The 19,273-nt window shown below is 57.3% G+C and overlaps 1 protein-coding gene across 2 annotated transcripts in view; it reads left to right on the top strand.

The window, feature by feature from the left end:
- Positions 1–19,273, top strand: part of vps45 (vacuolar protein sorting 45 homolog) — a 47,663-nt gene that overhangs the window by 16,522 nt on the left and 11,868 nt on the right. For both annotated transcript variants that reach the window (XM_067975827.1, XM_067975828.1), the window contains exons 11-13: positions 9,943–10,101; positions 11,649–11,756; positions 13,842–13,963. In XM_067975827.1, coding sequence (XP_067831928.1) covers positions 9,943–10,101; positions 11,649–11,756; positions 13,842–13,963 — 389 coding nt within the window. The remainder of the gene's footprint in view (positions 1–9,942; positions 10,102–11,648; positions 11,757–13,841; positions 13,964–19,273) is intronic.

Here is a 19,273-nt window from a genome sequence, read left to right as displayed (position 1 = left end):
CAGTGGTGGAGTGGGGAGAGGGGGCTGGTGATTGGCCCCTTCCTTCGATGTGTCATTAGGAGGCCTGGCTGTTGGCTGTCTCTGAACCCCTTGATTTGCTGCCAAGGGCACTCGGAGAATATTTAGGAACAGGAAGAGTCCATTAGGCCAAGCGAGCCAATATTGTGCTCACCCCCACGTACCCACCATATCCACCAATCCCACTGCACCGTGTTCCTGTCACTGACGGTGCTGAATCAGCAGCTCCCTGTGTGAGGAGAGACCTTCACACAGCGAGATGTTAAATTGTTTCAGCTCTCTGAGGGCAGTGACGGGCAGTGTGCTGACCGTTTCCCTGCGAGACCTTGCACAGCCCACACTGATACACACAGAGGTGCAGTCCTTCACCGCACGCTCTAATCTGCACGCTGATTGTCTTCACTTGTTGCAGCTTGCACGGCCTCCTGCGCATTCCGCAATCCGTCAGTCCCGACTCCGCAGGGACCCTGAGGCTGGCACCAGCCAACCCGTTCCCGGAGCGCGGCCCGTTCCCGGAGCGCGGGGCCCGTTCCCGGAGCGCGGGGCCCGTTCCCGGAGCGCGGGGCCCGTTCCCGGAGCGCGGGGCCCGTTCCCGGAGCGCGGGGCCCGTTCCCGGTCTCGGGGAGAAAGGTGAAGCTGATTCTCAGTCTGACATTGAACCCCAGCCCTTCAGGCAGGAAGCTGCCAAATCTACTTCCTGGTCTGTACTGGTCTCAGTCCAGGCTAGGATTGGACTCGCCTGACACCGGGGCTCAGTGGGTCTCACTCTCCCCTCGGAGTCAGAACATCCTGGGTTCGAGCCTCACTCCAGGGACTTGAGCTCATAATCCATGTTGTCACTCCCAGTATAGTACTGAGGGAGCGCCGCACTGTCGGAGGGTCGGCGCTGAGGGAGCGCCGCACTGTCGGAGGGTCAGTACTGAGGGAGCGCCGCACTGTCGGAGGGTCAGTACTGAGGGAGCGCCGCACTGTCGGAGGGTCAGTACTGAGGGAGCGCCGCACTGTCGGAGGGTCAGTACTGAGGGAGCGCCGCACTGTCGGAGGGTCAGCGCTGAGGGAGCGCCGCACCGTCGGAGGGTCGGCGCTGAGGGAGCGCCGCACCGCCGGAGGGTCGGCGCTGAGGGAGCGCCGCACCGCCGGAGGGTCGGCGCTGAGGGAGCGCCGCACCGCCGGAGGGTCGGCGCTGAGGGAGCGCCGCACCGCCGGAGGGTCGGCGCTGAGGGAGCGCCGCACCGCCGGAGGGTCGGCGCTGAGGGAGCGCCGCACTGTCTAAGGTGCCGTCTTTAAGATGAGACGTTAAATTGAGGCCCCATCTGCCCTCTCAGGTGGACGTAAAAGATCCCACTGCCACTATGTGAAGAGCGGGGGAGTTCTCCCCGGTGTCCTGGGGCCAATATTTATCCCTCAACCAACATCACTAAACACAGATGATCTGGGTCATTATCACATTGCTCTTTGTGGGATCTTGCTGTGCGCAAATTGGCTGCCGCGTTTCCTACATCACAATAGTGACTACACTTCAAAAAGTACCTCATTGGCTGTAAAGCTCTCTGGGACGTCCCGAGGTGGTGAAAGGGGCGAGAGAGACTCCGAGTTTGTTCTTTTTTCGATGGGGAACGATCAGCCTGGGTCAGTGCTGTGGGTCAGTAGTGACCCCTGCTGGGAGAGTGTTAGTGTGCCGGTCAGTGGGAGGACTGGATCGGACTTGTCTGTGGTTCCTCCCCTGGTCAAATACCCTGCTGCCACTCGCGTGAGGAAAATGGCTGCTTGCTGCTGGTGACTGTTTTTGCTCCTGGGGCATGAAACCCCCCCCACCCCCCCCCAGCCTTCGATACTGCTGCACCAAAGGCCCTCCCTGGGGACGAGCGGGTTTCTCTCCCCACAGAAGCTACAGTCTGCCCCCCGCCCCCCTCCCCCCAGACATTGCCCTCCGTTGCTGCTGCTTCCGCTGTAATCTCTGGTTTTCAACAGTCTGCGTTCTGTTTCTGAAGCTTGTGCTCAGACAGCCTTGTAGACGAGGTTAGGGTCCAGGGGCCGAGACCCCAGCTCTGTAATGCTGCAGCTGCTGTGCTTGGGGCTGATGGCTCTCTCGCCCTTCTTGGTTGCTGTTCTCTGATTGTCTTCATAAGCTGACGTTATTCCAGACATCACCTAGAACATATATCAAGCTGTCGCTGTGCAGGGCCAGGCTGCCCCACACTGTTTCACTGCTGTCGGAGTTTGGCAGTGAGCCAATACCAGTGACCTTAAGCCCTTCTCTGCAACATGTTTCCGGACTGCTTGCGTTAACAATGGGAGACATTGTTGACATCCTGTTGTGCTCTCCGTGCTCCTTAACCCTCCCCCCAAGGGGCTTGTTGTTCACAGCCTCAGTTCAGTGGCCTCTCCATCGCCTCCTTTCATTTCTGTTGCTCACTGAGCAGACCTGTCCCTGCCTGACTAGAACTAGACATCAGCATTTATCATTGTTTATATATTGACGACATTTTCTCCCCACCTCTCCTCGGTGCCGTAGTCTACTCCGTGCTGTACCTGCCCTGGGAGTGTTTGATGGGACAGTGTAGAGGGAGCTTTACTCTGTATCTAACCCGTGCTGTACCTGCCCTGGGAGTGTTTGATGGGACAGTGTAGAGGGAGCTTTACTCTGTATCTAACCCGTGCTGTACCTGCCCTGGGAGTGTTTGATGGGACAGTGTAGAGGGAGCTTTACTCTGTATCTAACCCGTGCTGTACCTGCCCTGGGAGTGTTTGATGGGACAGTGTAGAGGGAGCTTTACTCTGTATCTAACCCGTGCTGTACCTGCCCTGGGAGTGTTTGATGGGACAGTGTAGAGGGAGCTTTACTCTGTATCTAACCCTGTACCTGCCCTGGGAGTGTTTGATGGGACAGTGTAGAGGGAGCTTTACTCTGTATCTAACCCTGTACCTGCCCTGGGAGTGTTTGATGGGACAGTGTAGAGGGAGCTTTACTCTGTATCTAACCCTGTACCTGCCCTGGGAGTGTTTGATGGGACAGTGTAGAGGGAGCTTTACTCTGTATCTAACTCTGTACCTGCCCTGGGAGTGTTTGATGGGACAGTGTAGAGGGAGCTTTACTCTGTATCTAACCCTGTACCTGCCCTGGGAGTGTTTGATGGGACAGTGTAGAGGGAGCTTTACTCTGTATCTAACGCAGTGGGCCGTGCCTTTTCGCTTTTATTGCGGAGGTGTTGTGATGTGGGTAAATTGTGCAGAGGGGGTAAACCCCCCCCCCCACATGCCCGCAGTCCTGCGTTGCAGCATTTGCCATGGAGGTTATGATGTCTGACCGCCTGCAGTCCAGTGTTTAGCAAAACTTCCTCTCTGGTCTGGGGAAAAGTGGAAACTCGTAACAGGAAGTTGCTCAACTTCCTCTCAGTTACTGCACCAACTCTGCAAGGGTTTGGATCAAAGTGTCTGTCACATGGTTTATTTACAGATAGTGTATCGAGGGGAGGGAGTGAGGGGGGCTGTGTCGTATTGAGGGGAGTGAGTGAGGGGGGCTGTGTCGTATCGAGGGAGGGAGTGAGTGAGGAGGGCTGTGTCGTATCGAGGGAGTGAGTGAGGGGGGCTGTGTCGTATCGAGGGAGTGAGTGAGGGGGGCTGTGTCGTATCGAGGGAGTGAGTGAGGGGGGCTGTGTCGTATCGAGGGAGTGAGTGAGGGGGGCTGTGTCGTATCGAGGGAGTGAGGTGAGGGGGGCTGTGTCGTATCGAGGGAGTGAGTGAGGGGGGCTGTGTCGTATCGAGGGAGTGAGTGAGGGGGGCTGTGTCGTATCGAGGGAGTGAGTGAGGGGGGCTGTGTCGTATCGAGGGAGTGAGTGAGGGGGGCTGTGTCGTATCGAGGGAGTGAGTGAGGGGGGCTGTGTCGTATCGAGGGAGTGAGTGAGGGGGGCTGTGTCGTATCGAGGGAGTGAGTGAGGGGGGCTGTGTCGTATCGAGGGAGTGAGTGAGGGGGGCTGTGTCGTATCGAGGGAGTGAGTGAGGGGGGCTGTGTCGTATCGAGGGAGTGAGTGAGTGAGGGGGGCTGTGTCGTATCGAGGGAGGGAGTGAGTGAGGGGGGCTGTGTCGTATCGAGGGAGGGAGTGAGTGAGGGGGGCTGTGTCGTATCGAGGGAGTGAGTGAGGGGGGCTGTGCTCTGAATCTTCTGTTTGAAACCCACCTCCCTTTCCCCTTGGCCAGTTGGGCCCATTCAGTAACACTGTCACTTCTGGGTCAGAGGTCATGTGCTTGACCCTCTCTCCAATCTCGGCCGATGCTCCAGTGCGGTACCGAGGGAGTGCTGCATTGCAGGAGGTGCCGTCTTTCGGATAAGACGTTAACCCGAGGCCCCGTCTGCCTGTTCCGATGGTTCTGATGGATGTTAAGGGTCCCCCAGTTCTATGTGAAGGGGAGCAGGGCGTTCTCCTGTTTCTATCCTTGCCAATATTTCTCCATAAACTAACACTACCGGGAAAAACAAACAGATAAACTGGTCACTTGTCTAATTGCTCTTTGTGGAATCCTCCTGTGCACAAAGTGTCTGCGGTGAGTCTGTACTCGGGCTGTTGATTGAGACGTGTCCTGTGATGAATGCTGTGGGGGATCAGCCTCAGACCGACTGGGGTTCACCGTGGTACCTGGGCAGCACCAGCCCTGGGGCACTATTAGCGAGTTTGGGTGTTAGATACGTACAAAAATGATGGGCAGGAAAAGACCAGCTGGTCCATCAAGCCTGCCCCACATCTCATGATGCCTGGAGCATCCTGGCTACACACTTCCTACCCCCCCGCAGACCTGCAATCTCCTGGGAGAGGCAGAGGAAAACCCAGGACCAATATGGGATAAAATACTCTGGAAAATTCCTCTCTGACCCCCTCAGGCGATCGAAACCAGAACAGGAGATCACATGGACCAAGTGTTATCTGTTACTCCACTTAACTTTCTATATGGAATCATAGAAAGTTATGGCACAGAAGGAGGCCATTCAGCCCATCATGTCCATGCTGGCCGAAAAAGAGCTATCCAGCTTAATCCCACTTTCCAGCACTTGGTCCGTAGCCCTGTAGGTCACGGCTCTTCAGGTGCACATCCAGGTATTTTTTAAATGAGTTGAGGGTTTCTGCCTCTACCACCCTTTCAGGCAGTGAGTTCCAGGCCCCCACCACCCTCTGGGTGAAAACATTTCTCCTCCCCTCTAATCCTTCTACCAATTACTTTAAATCTATGGCCCCTGGTCACTGACCCGTCTGCTATGGGAAATAGGTCCACCCTATCCAATCTATCTAGGCCCCTCATAATTTTATACACCTCAATTAAATTGCCCCTCAGCCTCCTCTATTCCAAAGAAAACACCCCCAGCCTATCCAATCTTTTCTCATAGCTAAAATTCTCCAGCCCTGGCAACATCCTCGTAAATCTCCTCTGTACCCTCTCTAGTGCAATCACATCTTTCCTGTAATGTATAAAACATTGGTTAAGCCACAGCTTGAGAACTGTGTGCAGTACTCAAGCTGTGGCCTAACCAATGTTTTATACAGTTCCAGCATAACTCTTATATTCTATGCCTCGGCTAATAAAGGCAATTATCCCATATGCCTTTTTAACCACCTTACTTACCTGCTACCTTCAGGGATCTGTGGACATGCACTCCAAGGTCCCTCTGTTCCTCTACACCTCTCAGTATCCTCCCATTTATTGTGTATTCCCTTGCCTTGTTTGCCCTCCCTAAATGCATTACCTCACACTTCTCCGGATTGAATTCCATTTGCCACTTTTCTGCCCACCTGACCAGTCCATTGATATCTTCCTGCAGTCTACAGCTTTCCTCCTCACTATCAACCACATGGTCAATTTTTGTATCATCTGCAAACTTCTTAATCATGCCCCTCACATTTAGGTCTAAATCATTAATATATACCACAAAAAGCAAAGGACCTAGTACTGAACCCTGTGGAACCCCACTGGAAACAGCCTTCCAGTCACAAAAACACCCGCCAACCATTACCCTTTGCTTCCTGCCACTGAGCCAATTTTGGATCCAATTTGCCACTTTCCCTTGGATCCCATGGGCTTTTACTTTTTTGACCGGTCTGCCATGTGGGACCTTGTCAAAAGCCTTGCTAAAATCCATGTCGACTACATCAAAAGTGTTACCCTCATCGACCCTCCTTGTTACCTCCTCAAAAAATTCAATCAAGTTAGTCAGACACGACCTTCCCTTAACAAATCCACGCTGACTGTCCTTGATTAACCCGTGCCTTTCTAAATGACGATTTATTTTGTATTGATTCCAATAATTTGCCCACCACCGAGGTTAGACTGACTGGCCTATAATTACTCGGTCTATCCCTCTCTCCCTTTTTAAACGAAGGTACAACGTTAGCAGTCCTCCAATCCTCCGGCACCACGCCTGTAGCCAGGGAGGATGGGATATGATTCAATCTCTGCCCCAGTCAGGAACTGGTCCAGCGTAAGGCAGAGAGTCAGCCCCCACCTCACCAGCCGGCAATGGATCCCACAGGCTCGCTACTCCCTGGGAAAAGAGAACAAAAAGATGTGTTTGAAATGTTTGTGTGGTCAGTGTGTTTGGGGATGTTGCTGTCACGCACGGTGCAAGTGGTAGGATATGTGATCGAGTACAGAGCTCATTCATCCAGCTCTTTAGCTGCTGAGGGCCAGCACCTTCCGAGCTGCCCTCCCCGTTCACTGCACTGTGCACTGCGTGTGTGCTGTGACAGGCCCAATGCTTCGACTCCTTGCCCTTCTGTTTACTGCACGTTTGGCAGTGGAATGGTTAGGGTTAGGGTTAGGGTCCCATCTGACACTGCATTCACTTGACTCAGTATTTCATTGATCATTCTCTTCAACATCAAAATATCTCCAGATTACCACATGCCAATCTCACTTACATTTAACTGGCTGCTGTTTCTCAAGTTAAGGAAGCTGCTGACCACCTCCCAGGTCTCCTAGTTACTGACACTAGGTTAATTGATTTGATTACTAACCTGCTAACCACCTCCCAGGTCTCCTAGTTACTGACACTAGGTTAATTGATTTGATTACTAACCTGCTAACCACCTCCCAGGTCTCCTAGTTACTGACACTAGGTTAATTGATTTGATTACTAACCTGCTAACCACCTCCCAGGTCTCCTAGTTACTGACACTAGGTTAATTGATTTGATTACTAACCTGCTAACCACCTCCCAGGTCTCCTAGTTACTGACACTAGGTTAATTGATTTGATTACTAACCTGCTAACCACCTCCCAGGTCTCCTAGTTACTGACACTAGGTTAATTGATTTGATTACTAACCTGCTGACCACCTCCCAGGTCTCCTAGTTACTGTCACTAGGTTAATTGATTTGATTACTAACCTGCTGACCACCTCCCAGGTCTCCTAGTTACTGACACTAGGTTAATTGATTTGATTACTAACCTGCTGACCACCTCCCAGGTCTCCTAGTTACTGACACTAGGTTAATTGATTTGATTACTAACCTGCTAACCACCTCCCAGGTCTCCTAGTTACTGACACTAGGTTAATTGATTTGATTACTAACCTGCTAACCACCTCCCAGGTCTCCTAGTTACTGACACTAGGTTAATTGATTTGATTACTAACCTGCTGACCGCCCCTTCCCCTCAAAAACAATGTTCTGCACATACTTCAGGTGACTGTTCCCCGGGGACGTTGTGTCACAGTCCGAGGGCCGGGCTTCCTCGGCCTCCCGGGCCGGGCTTCCTCGGCCTCCCGGGCCGGGCTTCCTCGGCCTCCCGGGCCGGGCTTCCTCGGCCTCCCGGGCCGGGCTTCCTCCGCCTCCCGGGCCGGGCTTCCTCGGCCTCCCGGGCCGGGCTCCCTCCGCCTCCCGGGCCGGGCTTCCTCGGCCTCCCGGGCCGGGCTTCCTCGGCCTCCCGGGCCGGGCTTCCTCGGCCTCCCGGGCCGGGCTTCCTCGGCCTCCCGGGCCGGGCTTCCTCCGCCTCCCGGGCCGGGCTTCCTCGGCCTCCCGGGCCGGGCTCCCTCCGCCTCCCGGGCCGGGCTTCCTCGGCCTCCCGGGCCGGGCTTCCTCGGCCGGGCTTCCTCGGCCTCCCGGGCCGGGCTTCCTCCGCCTCCCGGGCCGGGCTTCCTCGGCCTCCCGGGCCGGGCTCCCTCCGCCTCCCGGGCCGGGCTCCCTCGGCCTCCCGGGCCGGGCTCCCTCGGCCTCCCGGGCCGGGCTCCCTCGGCCTCCCGGGCCGGGCTTCCTCCGCCTCCCGGGCCGGGCTTCCTCCGCCTCCCGGGCCGGGCTTCCTCGGCCTCCCGGGCCGGGCTTCTATCTCAGTTTGGCACGTCACAACGTGACTGAACAAATCATTCACCATTTACTCCGGTTTAACTGTTTGAGGGACAAGAGGAGGTTTTGGAGCTGTCTTGTGATTGGCCTTTTGTTTTGCTTATAATTCTTCCAATTGAATTTGCGGGCGAGGGGATTTGAACAGTGAGATCACAGACTTTACCTCTCCATTCAGGTCCCTTAATTTCTACTAAAAACAAGGCCAATTAACCCTTTATTAACCAAGATGAAAATCCAGCCCCTAAACAGTTAACCATGAGCCTTTGTGCAATAGTCTTTAGACATTTGTCTGTTTCTCTGCTCTTGAATTTTTACCATTTTTGTCCGAGGAACCCTCTGACCGCAAACGTCAAACCTTCTTCTGCTTTTTAATTCTCTAATTATGTTGGTGACAGGGGCTTTTGTATTTTTGGTGGAAGGATATTGAGGGTTTGGGAGTGGGAGACGTTAAGGAGGACAGAGTGCGCTCTGTTCAGTTACGTCCCACACAGCCCCAGAGCTCCAGCCCGTGACCTATGACTAACTGTAACTGTGTACAGACTGTCGTTAACCTAGTCACAGCTGTCCCGTCACTCCCAGTCCTCCACTTCTTTTCTCTTCTCCTTGATGTTCTGTCTCGCTAAAGGTCACATGCCATTTCCTTGCCCCCTCCCCAGCTCAGGGTGGTGACGTCTCCCTCACATTGTTCCCCACCCGGCCTGAGTGGGGGACACTGACCCACTGTCTGAATAGCTGCATAATGGCAGCCCGGGGGTTTGGTTTCGGCCTCCCCCCACAGTTTGGGGTCTCTTACTCTGAGTGAACAGCACCACATGAGTCATTGGGCAGACAAGCACACTGCTTACTGGTGGTCAGCCTCCGGGGGGGGGGGGGGGGGCAGGGGCATGGGCATGGAGAGGGGGAGTAGAAGCTGAGGGCTCCATTGCTGAAGGTGAGGGAGTATTGTCGGTCTGGGGGGGGGTGGGGGAGTGTTGGGGGGAGTATTGTCGGTCTGGTGGGGGGTGGGGGAGTGTTGGGGGGAGTATTGTCGGTCTGGGGGGGGGTGGGGGAGTGTTGGGGGGAGTATTGTCGGTCTGGGGGGGGGTGGGGGAGTGTGTTGGGGGGAGTATTGTCGGTCTGGGGGGGGGGGTGGGGGAGTGTGTTGGGGGGAGTATTGTCGGTCTGGGGGGGGGGCGGGGAGGGGGGGGGAGTGTATTCGGGGGGTGTATTGTCGGTCTGGGGGGGGGTGGGGAGTGAGTTCGGGGGGTGTATTGTTGGTCTGGGGGGGGAGGGGGAGTGGGGAGTGGGGAGTGTGTTGGGGGGAGTATTGTCGGTCTGGGGGGGAGTGGGGAGTGTATTCGGGGGGAGTATTGTCGGTCGAGGGGGGGGGAGTGAGTTCGGGGGGTGTATTGTCAGACTGGGAGGGGAGTGGGGAGTGTATTCGGGGGGAGTATTGTCGGTCGAGGGGGGGGAGTGAGTTCGGGGGGTGTATTGTCAGACTGGGAGGGGTGTATTGGGCGGCCCTGATGACGGTCCTGGGCAGGCGGGTATTTGGAGAGCCTGTTTTTCTGATATTGCCGCTCGGTTCACTCTGCCTCTGTGATCGGATTTGTTCCAGAACGTGAGGAAGCTGCTGCATGACCCCAAGGTGTTGGACCTGGACGCGGTGCGGCTGGTCATGCTTTACGCCCTGCGGTACGAACGCCACAGTAACAGCAGTCTGTCGTCCCTGATGGAGGCTCTGGCCCGCAGGGGCGTGTCAGAGAAGTACAAACGGGTGAGTGTCGGCCTCTTGCACTGTGCTTGTGAGAATCCTCGATCAGTGTGACATCCTCACCCAACCGGGAAACACATCACCAGAGTGAGCCATTCGCAGCAACACACTCCCAGCCTGTGCAGAGTTCATCGATTTCAGCGCCCCTGGGGTTAGAGAGAGGGGAAATCAGCCAGGGTTCCTGCTCCTGATCACTGTCCAGTGACCCCTGGGTTAGAGAGAGAGGGAAATCAGCCAGGGTTCCTGCTCCCGATCACTGTCCAGTGACCCCTGAGTTAGAGAGAGGGGAAATCAGCCAGGGTTCCTGCTCCTGATCACTGTCCAGTGACCCCTGGGTTAGAGAGAGGGGAAATCAGTCAGGGTTCCTGCTCCCGATCACTGTCCAGTGACCCCTGAGTTAGAGAGAGGGGAAATCAGTCAGGGTTCCTGCTCCCGATCACTGTCCAGTGACCCCTGAGTTAGAGAGAGGGGAAATCAGCCAGGGTTCCTGCTCCTGATCATTGTCCAGTGACCCCTGAGTTAGAGAGAGGGGAAATCAGCCAGGGTTCCTGCTCCTGATCACTGTCCAGTGACCCCTGAGTTAGAGAGAGGGGAAATCAGCCAGGGTTCCTGCTCCTGATCACTGTCCAGTGACCCCTGAGTTAGAGAGAGGGGAAATCAGCCAGGGTTCCTGCTCCTGATCACTGTCCAGTGACCCCTGAGTTAGAGAGAGGGGAAATCAGCCAGGGTTCCTGCTCCTGATCATTGTCCAGTGACCCCTGAGTTAGAGAGAGGGGAAATCAGCCAGGGTTCCTGCTCCTGATCACTGTCCAGTGACCCCTGGGTTAGAGAGAGGGGAAATCAGTCAGGGTTCCTGCTCCTGATCACTGTCCAGTGACCCCTGGGTTAGAGAGAGGGGAAATCAGCCAGGGTTCCTGCTCCTGATCACTGTCCAGTGACCCGAGCTGGCTACTGAATACGTGTGGCAGTCGAGTGAGGACAGGTTCGGGCTGACTGCTGCTGTATGTCCAACCAACACGTACGGTCTGGGCTCACCCATCGAGAATGGCCACTTGGGGGAAGGACTAGAGGGCGATCACGAGGCAAGAGCCCCACTGTATAACACTGGGGTACAGTACTGGTGGGTACAGGTCAGTCACTGTATAACACTGGGGTACAGTACTGGTGGGTACAGGTCTGTCCCTGTATAACACTGGGGTACAGTACTGGTGGGTACAGGTCTGTCCCTGTATAACACTGGGGTACAGTACTGGTGGGTACAGGTCTGTCCCTGTATAACACTGGGGTACAGTACTGGTGGGTACAGGTCTGTCCCTGTATAACACTGGGGTACAGTACTGGTGGGTACAGGTCTGTCCCTGTATAACACTGGGGTACAGTACTGGTGGGTACAGGTCTGTCTCTGTATAACACTGGGGTACAGTACTGGGGGTACAGGTCTGTCCCTGTATAACACTGGGGTACAGTACTGGGGGTACAGGTCTGTCCCTGTGTGGCCCTTGTACTGTGAATAACCCATTAATCTCTCCTTTCTGTTAAATTGATGCTAGTTGGTGTCGGCTGTTGTGGAGTATGGCGGGAAAAGAATCCGAGGAAGTGACTTTGTGACCCCGAAGGATGCTGTGGCCCTCACCAAACAGTTCTTCAAAGGATTGAAGGTACACTCGGAGCCTGCTGACCGATCGCCCTGCTCTCTCCCCTCCTCTCGAGGCTGCCTGTCGATGGAGCCTCTCCCTCCCCATCCCCCGGGGGACAGGGTCACTCCCTCCCCATCCCCAGGGGGACAGGGTCACTCCCTCCCCATCCCCAGGGGGACAGGGTCACTCCCTCCCCATCCCCAGGGGGACAGGGTCACTCCCTCCCCATCCCCAGGGGGACAGGGTCACTCCCTCCCCATCCCCAGGGGGACAGGGTCACTCCCTCCCCATCCCCAGGGGGACAGGGTCACTCCCTCCCCATCCCCAGGGGGACAGGGTCACTCCCTCCCCATCCCCAGGGGGACAGGGTCACTCCCTCCCCATCCCCAGGGGGACAGGGTCACTCCCTCCCCATCCCCAGGGGGACAGGGTCACTCCCTCCCCATCCCCAGGGGGACAGGGTCACTCCCTCCCCATCCCCCGGGGGACAGGGTCACTCCCTCCCCATCCCCCGGGGGACAGGGTCACTCCCTCCCCCTCACATGGCCCAGGGGGACAGGGTCACTCCCTCCCCATCCCCCGGGGGACAGGGTCACTCCCTCCCCATCCCCCGGGGGACAGGGTCACTCCCTCCCCCTCACACGGCCCAGGGGGACAGGGTCACTCCCTCCCCCTCACACGGCCCAGGGGGACAGGGTCACTCCCTCCCCCTCACACGGCCCAGGGGGACAGGGTCACTCCCTCCCCCTCACACGGCCCGGGGGACAGGGTCACTCCCTCCCCATCCCCCGGGGGACAGGGTCTCTCCCTCCCCCTCTCACGGCCCAGGGGGACAGGGTCACTCCCTCCCCCTCTCACGGCCCAGGGGGACAGGGTCTCTCCCTCCCCCTCTCACGGCCCAGGGGGACAGGGTCTCTCCCTCCCCCTCTCACGGCCCAGGGGGACAGGGTCTCTCCCTCCCCCTCTCACGGCCCAGGGGGACAGGGTCTCTCCCTCCCCCTCTCACGGCCCAGGGGGACAGGGTCTCTCCCTCCCCCTCTCACGGCCCAGGGGGACAGGGTCTCTCCCTCCCCCTCTCACGGCCCAGGGGGACAGGGTCTCTCCCTCCCCCTCTCACGGCCCAGGGGGACAGGGTCTCTCCCTCCCCCTCTCACGGCCCAGGGGGACAGGGTCTCTCCCTCCCCCTCTCACGGCCCAGGGGGACAGGGTCTCTCCCTCCCCCTCTCACGGCCCAGGGGGACAGGGTCTCTCCCTCCCCCTCTCACGGCCCAGGGGGACAGGGTCTCTCCCTCCCCCTCTCACGGCCCAGGGGGACAGGGTCTCTCCCTCCCCCTCTCACGGCCCAGGGGGACAGGGTCTCTCCCTCCCCCTCTCACGGCCCAGGGGGACAGGCTCACTCCCTCCCCCTCTCACGGCCCAGGGGGACAGGCTCACTCCCTCCCCCTCACACAGCCCAGGCGGCCCTCGGTGGGACAGGGTCACTCCCTCCCCCTCGCACGGCCCAGGCGGCCCTCGGTGGGACAGGGTCACAGATCTACAGATAATCTTATTCACTCAGTGCCTGCTTCTCCTCCCCAGCTTTAAATTCACCCCCAGGTCTGCCAGTGAAAGGGTCGACAATGAACTGAGGATAATTGTGCGTCTGGGGGGAGTGTCAAGGAGCGACGCTGCGTCTCGGGGAGCGTCACTCTGCCTCGGGGAGAGTCGCTGCACCTCAGGGTGGGTTGGGGAGCGTCGCTGTGCCTCAGGGAGGGTCGGGGAATATCGCTGCGTCTTGGGGAGGGTCGCTGTGCCTCAGGGAGGGTCGGGGAATATCGCTGCGCCTCGGGGAGGGTCGCTGCGCCTCGGGGAGGGTCACTCTGCCTCGGGGAGGGTCACTGCGCCTCGGGGAGGGTCGGGGAGGGTCGCTGCGCCTCGGGGAGGGTCAGGGAGGGTCGCTGCGCCTCGGGGAGGGTCAGGGAGGGTCGCTGCGCCTCGGGGAGGGTCAGGGAGGGTCGCTGCGCCTCGGGGAGGGTCAGGGAGGGTCGCTGCGCCTCGGGGAGGGTCAGGGAGGGTCGCTGCGCCTCGGGAGCGTCGCTGTGTAACTGGTTAGTGTTTTCTGTGCAGGGTATTGAGAACGTGTATACACAGCACCAGCCACTGCTTCAGGACACCCTGGACCAGCTCATTAAAGGGAAGTTGAAGGACAGCCAGTACCCCTACCTCGGACCCAACACACTGCGAGACCGGTAAGAAAAGAGTCTGCCCCAAGACCCCACAAAGCAAGAGGGCAATGCTCAGTGAGATACCTCCCCGAGTGACCCCGGTCGGTGTACAGGTATCTCCCTGAGATATCTCTCTCTCAGAGATATCTGTACACTGACTGGGGTCTCTCAGTCCCCCTCTCTCTCAGAGATATCTGTACACTGACTGGTGTCTCTCAGTCCCCCTCTCTCAGGGAGATATCTGTACACTGACTGGTGTCTCTCAGTCCCCCTCTCTCAGGGAGATATCTGTACACTGACTGGTGTCTCTCAGTCCCCCTCTCTCAGGGAGATATCTGTAAACTGTCTCAGTCTCGGTCTCTGACTCTGCCCATTGAGCCAGTGAGAGTCAGCACCTTCAGGAGAGGAGGGGACCCGTACCCCAGTGAGAGTCAGCACCTTCAGGAGAGGAGGGGACCCGTACCCCAGTGAGAGTCAGCACCTTCAGGAGAGGAGGGGACCCGTACCCCAGTGAGAGTCAGCACCTTCAGGAGAGGAGGGGACCCGTACCCCAGTGAGAGTCAGCACCTTCTGGAGAGGAGGGGACTCGTACCCCAGTGAGAGTCAGCACCTTCAGGAGAGGAGGGGACCTGTACCCCAGTGAGAGTCAGCACCTTCAGGAGAGGAGGGGACCCGTACCCCAGTGAGAGTCAGCACCTTCAGGGGGAGAGGGGACCTGTACCCCAGTGAGAGTCAGCACCTTCAGGAGAGGAGGGGACCTGTACCCCAGTGAGAGTCAGCACCTTCAGGAGAGATGGGGACCCGTACCCCAGTGAGAGTCAGCACCTTCAGGAGAGGAGGGGACCTGTACCCCAGTGAGAGTCAGCACCTTCAGGAGAGGAGGGGACCCGTACCCCAGTGAGAGTCAGCACCTTCAGGAGAGGAGGGGACCTGTACCCCAGTGAGAGTCAGCGCCTTCAGGGGGAGAGGGGACCTGTACCCCAGTGAGAGTCAGCACCTTCAGGAGAGGAGGGGACCTGTACCCCAGTGAGAGTCAGCACCTTCAGGAGAGGAGGGGACCTGTACCCCAGGGAGAGTCAGCACCTTCAGGGGGAGAGGGGACTCGTACCCCAGTGAGAGTCAGCACCTTCAGGAGAGGAGGGGACCCGTACCCCAGTGAGAGTCAGCACCTTCAGGAGAGGAGGGGACTCGTACCCCAGTGAGAGTCGGCACCTTCAGGAGACAAAGGGAGAAAGTTTAAGGAAGCAAAAGAACGAGAAAATGTCCCTATTGTGGATATTGTGTGTATTAAAAGATTTGAAAAATTCAACTTATTAAAACTATTTTAAAATCCCTCCCTTCCTATTTTTCAGAAACTCATGCAATAAACTAAAAATAAACATTGAGCGGTATTGTTTTCAAGAGAGTTCCAACTGATTACCGGCATCCCCGGGGGGGGGTTGAGAGCAACGCACAATTGTTTAATAGTTTGGGCATCACTGGTAAACCTCCCCAGGGGATGAATCTGCTTTGTATTTTACAGGCGTGTTTCACAACTTTCCAACAAACTGTTTAGATTCTCTCTGTCTGTTTGTCTGGATAAGGGCTCCTGCAGGGGTGGGAAAGGAAACCCCAGGGTTCAGTGACATCATTAGTTGTGTTTCAATGCACAATATTCAGATTAAATCCCCCCCCCCCTCCCCCCAGGATATTTATTCTTTTCTTCCAATTTTCCTGGCTCTTGGTTTGTGCTCCAAGCCTGTGTACTCGATTTCATCATTCTGTCCACAGCACTACCCTGCTTTTGGACAGTTTGGGTATTGTCTTTTGTATTCTGCGGCGGCCGCCCACAGGCAATACTCTGATGACAGGATCTTTACCAACCAGTGTCACAGTGCAGAGTAATAACGCGATCCCTTGCCTTGATCACAAAACTCGGCAGAAAAGGCCGTGTCTGTTAGAACTGGATAGCCTGGTGGTGAAAGATAGAATCCTGGAGCCTGGTCTTCAGTTGCATCCAAGCCTTTATTCACCGAGATCCCTTCCACCCCCTCCTATAAATGGATACAAGAGAGTTCCCATTTGATACCCACCACCTGAATACAATTAACACTCATTGATATAAATCACATGGATATAATTAACAGTATCCACCTGTCAACCCCAAACAGTAAGGTCACTGTCTCCTTAAAATGTTGACCTCTGACCTCCGTGTGCAGGCTCGCAGTCAGTGGGCTGCTCAGCTGCAGTGCGACAGACTCGAGCTGCCTGTTCCACATTCTCGGATTTACTGCTGGGAAACCCGACTCCTTTCACCTGTCAGCTGAGCCCTCCCTCAGGACCAAACCCGGGCTCAATGCTGCGTCATCTGCTAGAGTCGAACAAGAAAGTGCTGTCGAGCATCTGGGGAATCCTCTCCCCTACACTCAAAAGCTGCACCATCAGCGGAACGGGCTCGAGGGGCTGAACGGCCTCCTCCTGTTCCTGTGTTTGGCTCGTGGGGCTAAAGTGAGCCTCTGCCAGCTGGACTGGATTGCTAAATCACCATTCCTTAAACCTTCCACGTGGATTAATACCCATCCCATTTAATTTCTAACTTCCAGTAAACTGAATCCTCCCCACACATGAACATACACATGTACCTGCATGCATGTACACACACAGCCCCCGTGCGCACATGTACCTGCATGCATGTACACACACAGCCCCCGTGCGCACATGTACCTGCATGCATGTACACACACAGCCCCCGTGCGCACATGTACCTGCATGCATGTACACACACAGCCCCCGTGCGCACATGTACCTGCATGCATGTACACACACAGCCCCCGTGCGCACATGTACCTGCATGCATATACACACACAGCCCGGACACACGTGCTTGCATTTATTCATGTAGTGGTGGAGAATTGTCAGCCTGTAGAACATCTTTATTGAACTGGTCAGCAGCCCAACAACCCTAAATCGCCAACCCTGTGTACAGGTTAGTTTGAAAAGCACAAATATCCATCTATCTCTCTCTCTCTTTCTCTCTCGCCCAGCCTTACAGTTTCTATATGTGGAACTGGTAAAACAATGAGAGGTACAGAGCCTCCTGAGATCGGCCTACTCCAGTGTGCTGGTAACCCTAGAATGCTCTGTACTTTTAGTGATCAGTCTGTGCTTAAATATTTATTGCTTGGCCCTGTCTGACTGGGTGTAGCCCTGCATCTTAGAGCACGGCTTGTGGTTAACAATGTCTGTACCTTAGATATCATACAGACCAGAAGGCCCATGGTTCCATCCCTGGTCTCAGTCAACGCTCTACAATTGGCCTTAACACTCCTAGGGTAGGGAGAGCAAAGATTCTGCCAGGGTTCCTGCCCCTGATCACTATCCAGTGAGCCCTGTTGGGAGGTGTGTGTGCACAGGATAAAGCTTGGCTGATTGTAGAATGGCCCGTCAGCACTTGCTTCCAGGCTTCGATGAGATACCAGTGGGCACAGGAGCGGTGGGCTCGCTGCCCGGGGCGGGGGGGCTCGCTGCCCGGGGCGGGGGGGCTCGCTGCCCGGGGCGGGGGGGCTCGCTGCCCGGGGCGGGGGGGGGCTCGCTGCCCGGGGCGGGGGGGCTCGCTGCCCGGGGCGGGGGGGGCTCGCTGCCCGGGGCGGGGGGGGCTCGCTGCCCGGGGCGGGGGGGGCTCGCTGCCCGGGGCGGGGGGGGCTCGCTGCCCGGGGCGGGGGGGGCTCGCTGCCCGGGGCGGGGGGGGCTCGCTGCCCGGGGCGGGGGGGGCTCGCTGCCCGGGGCGGGGGGGGCTCGCTGCCCGGGGCGGGGGGGGCTCGCTGCCCGGGGCGGGGGGGCTCGCTGCCCGGGGCGGGGGGGGCTCGCTGCCCGGGGCGGGGGGGCTCGCTGCCCGGGGCGGGGGGCTGTTGGCCTGTCTGTACCATGAACAGGTTAACACTGGCTGTGTGTGTTGGGCCCTCCTTCCTGAGACAGCGTGGGCTGGAGGAGGGGGGGGGGGACACAGCAATGCCGGCCTCTTCCTATTGTTTGTTGAGTGGATATGTGTGCTGCCCTCTGACTCTTTGTTCAGATCTGGGGGAAATGGCTCCCATTTCCTTCAGTGCAGAATGTACTTTGTGGGATTGCTAGAATTCAGACACTCGACCGCCAAAGGGTCTCCTGGAGATGCAGAAACCTCTAATTTATAAACTCCCCTGACTGCTTGGCACTAAAAGCACCACATGCTGAAGAGCTGAGTCGTACAGGAGGGCCCCAGGCTCCTTCCCATCCGCGCTGAGCTACCTGATCTCAGTCATGGCTACAATTGGCCTCAGTACCCCTGTGTTAGTGAATAGAAAATCAACTAGCGTTCCCACTCCTGAGCGCTCTCCAGTGACCCCTACTGGAGTGTGTGTGCGCGCGTGTGTGCGCGCGCGTGTGTGCGCGCGCGCGTGTGTGCGCGCGCGTGTGTGTGTGTGTGTGTATGTGTGTGTGTGTGTGCGGGCGCGTGTGTGTGTGCGGGCGCGTGTGTGTGTGCGGGCGCGTGTGCGTGCGGGCGCGGGCGCGTGTGCGCGCGCGTGTGTGCGCGCGCGTGTGTGCGCGCGCGTGTGTGCGCGCGCGTGTGTGCGCGCGCGTGTGTGCGCGCGTGTGTATGTGTGTGTGTGTATGTGTGTGTGTGTGTGCGGGCGCGTGTGTGTGTGCGGGCGCGTGTGTGTGTGCGGGCGCGTGTGCGTGCGGGCGCGCGTGTGCGGGCGTGCGTGTGCGCGCGCGTGTGTGTGTACACCATCCGATCAGGTGGAGCTGTGCTGCTCCCCCCACAGTCCGACAGCCTGCTGCCCCTCACTATCTAGACTCAGGTATCGAGATTGGTGATGAGGTAGGAGAGGGTGCTCAATGTTGATGAAACCCATACCCAGTGAGGGGTTGGCACCTTCAGGAGAGAGACAGATGGAGATCACTGGAGTGTGTGAATCCCCCTTGCTGGTCTCTCCGAACAGAGTGAAGAATTTGATTCCGATTGCATGAGCACCAGCGCAGTGTGTATTTCTGGCTGTAACGCCCCCTCCCTGTTTTGTTCCCAATGTCGCCCCATTTGAGCAGGACGTGATGGATCAGACAGCAAGGCTTCCCAGCGACTGGGTCAGAGAGAGACCTGGGAATGAGTTGTCTGACTGACGACCTTCGGCACCAGGGCTGCCCGCGTGACCAGACGAGCAGTGATTAAAATTCCACTTACGGGGCAAATGCATCAGTTTTTCACTTGAGCCCTGGAGGATTCCATAGACCTCTCTGCTTTCTGAACCCGTCCCACTAGCCCTGCTCGCTGATAGGATTGAGATGTGGAGTCTGCCTGACTGCCAGCACTTCCTGCCG

Source organism: Heptranchias perlo, chromosome 44, assembly GCF_035084215.1.
Source record: "Heptranchias perlo isolate sHepPer1 chromosome 44, sHepPer1.hap1, whole genome shotgun sequence".
Lineage (NCBI taxonomy): Eukaryota > Metazoa > Chordata > Chondrichthyes > Hexanchiformes > Hexanchidae > Heptranchias > Heptranchias perlo.
This window is presented reverse-complemented; position numbering and strand designations above follow the sequence as displayed.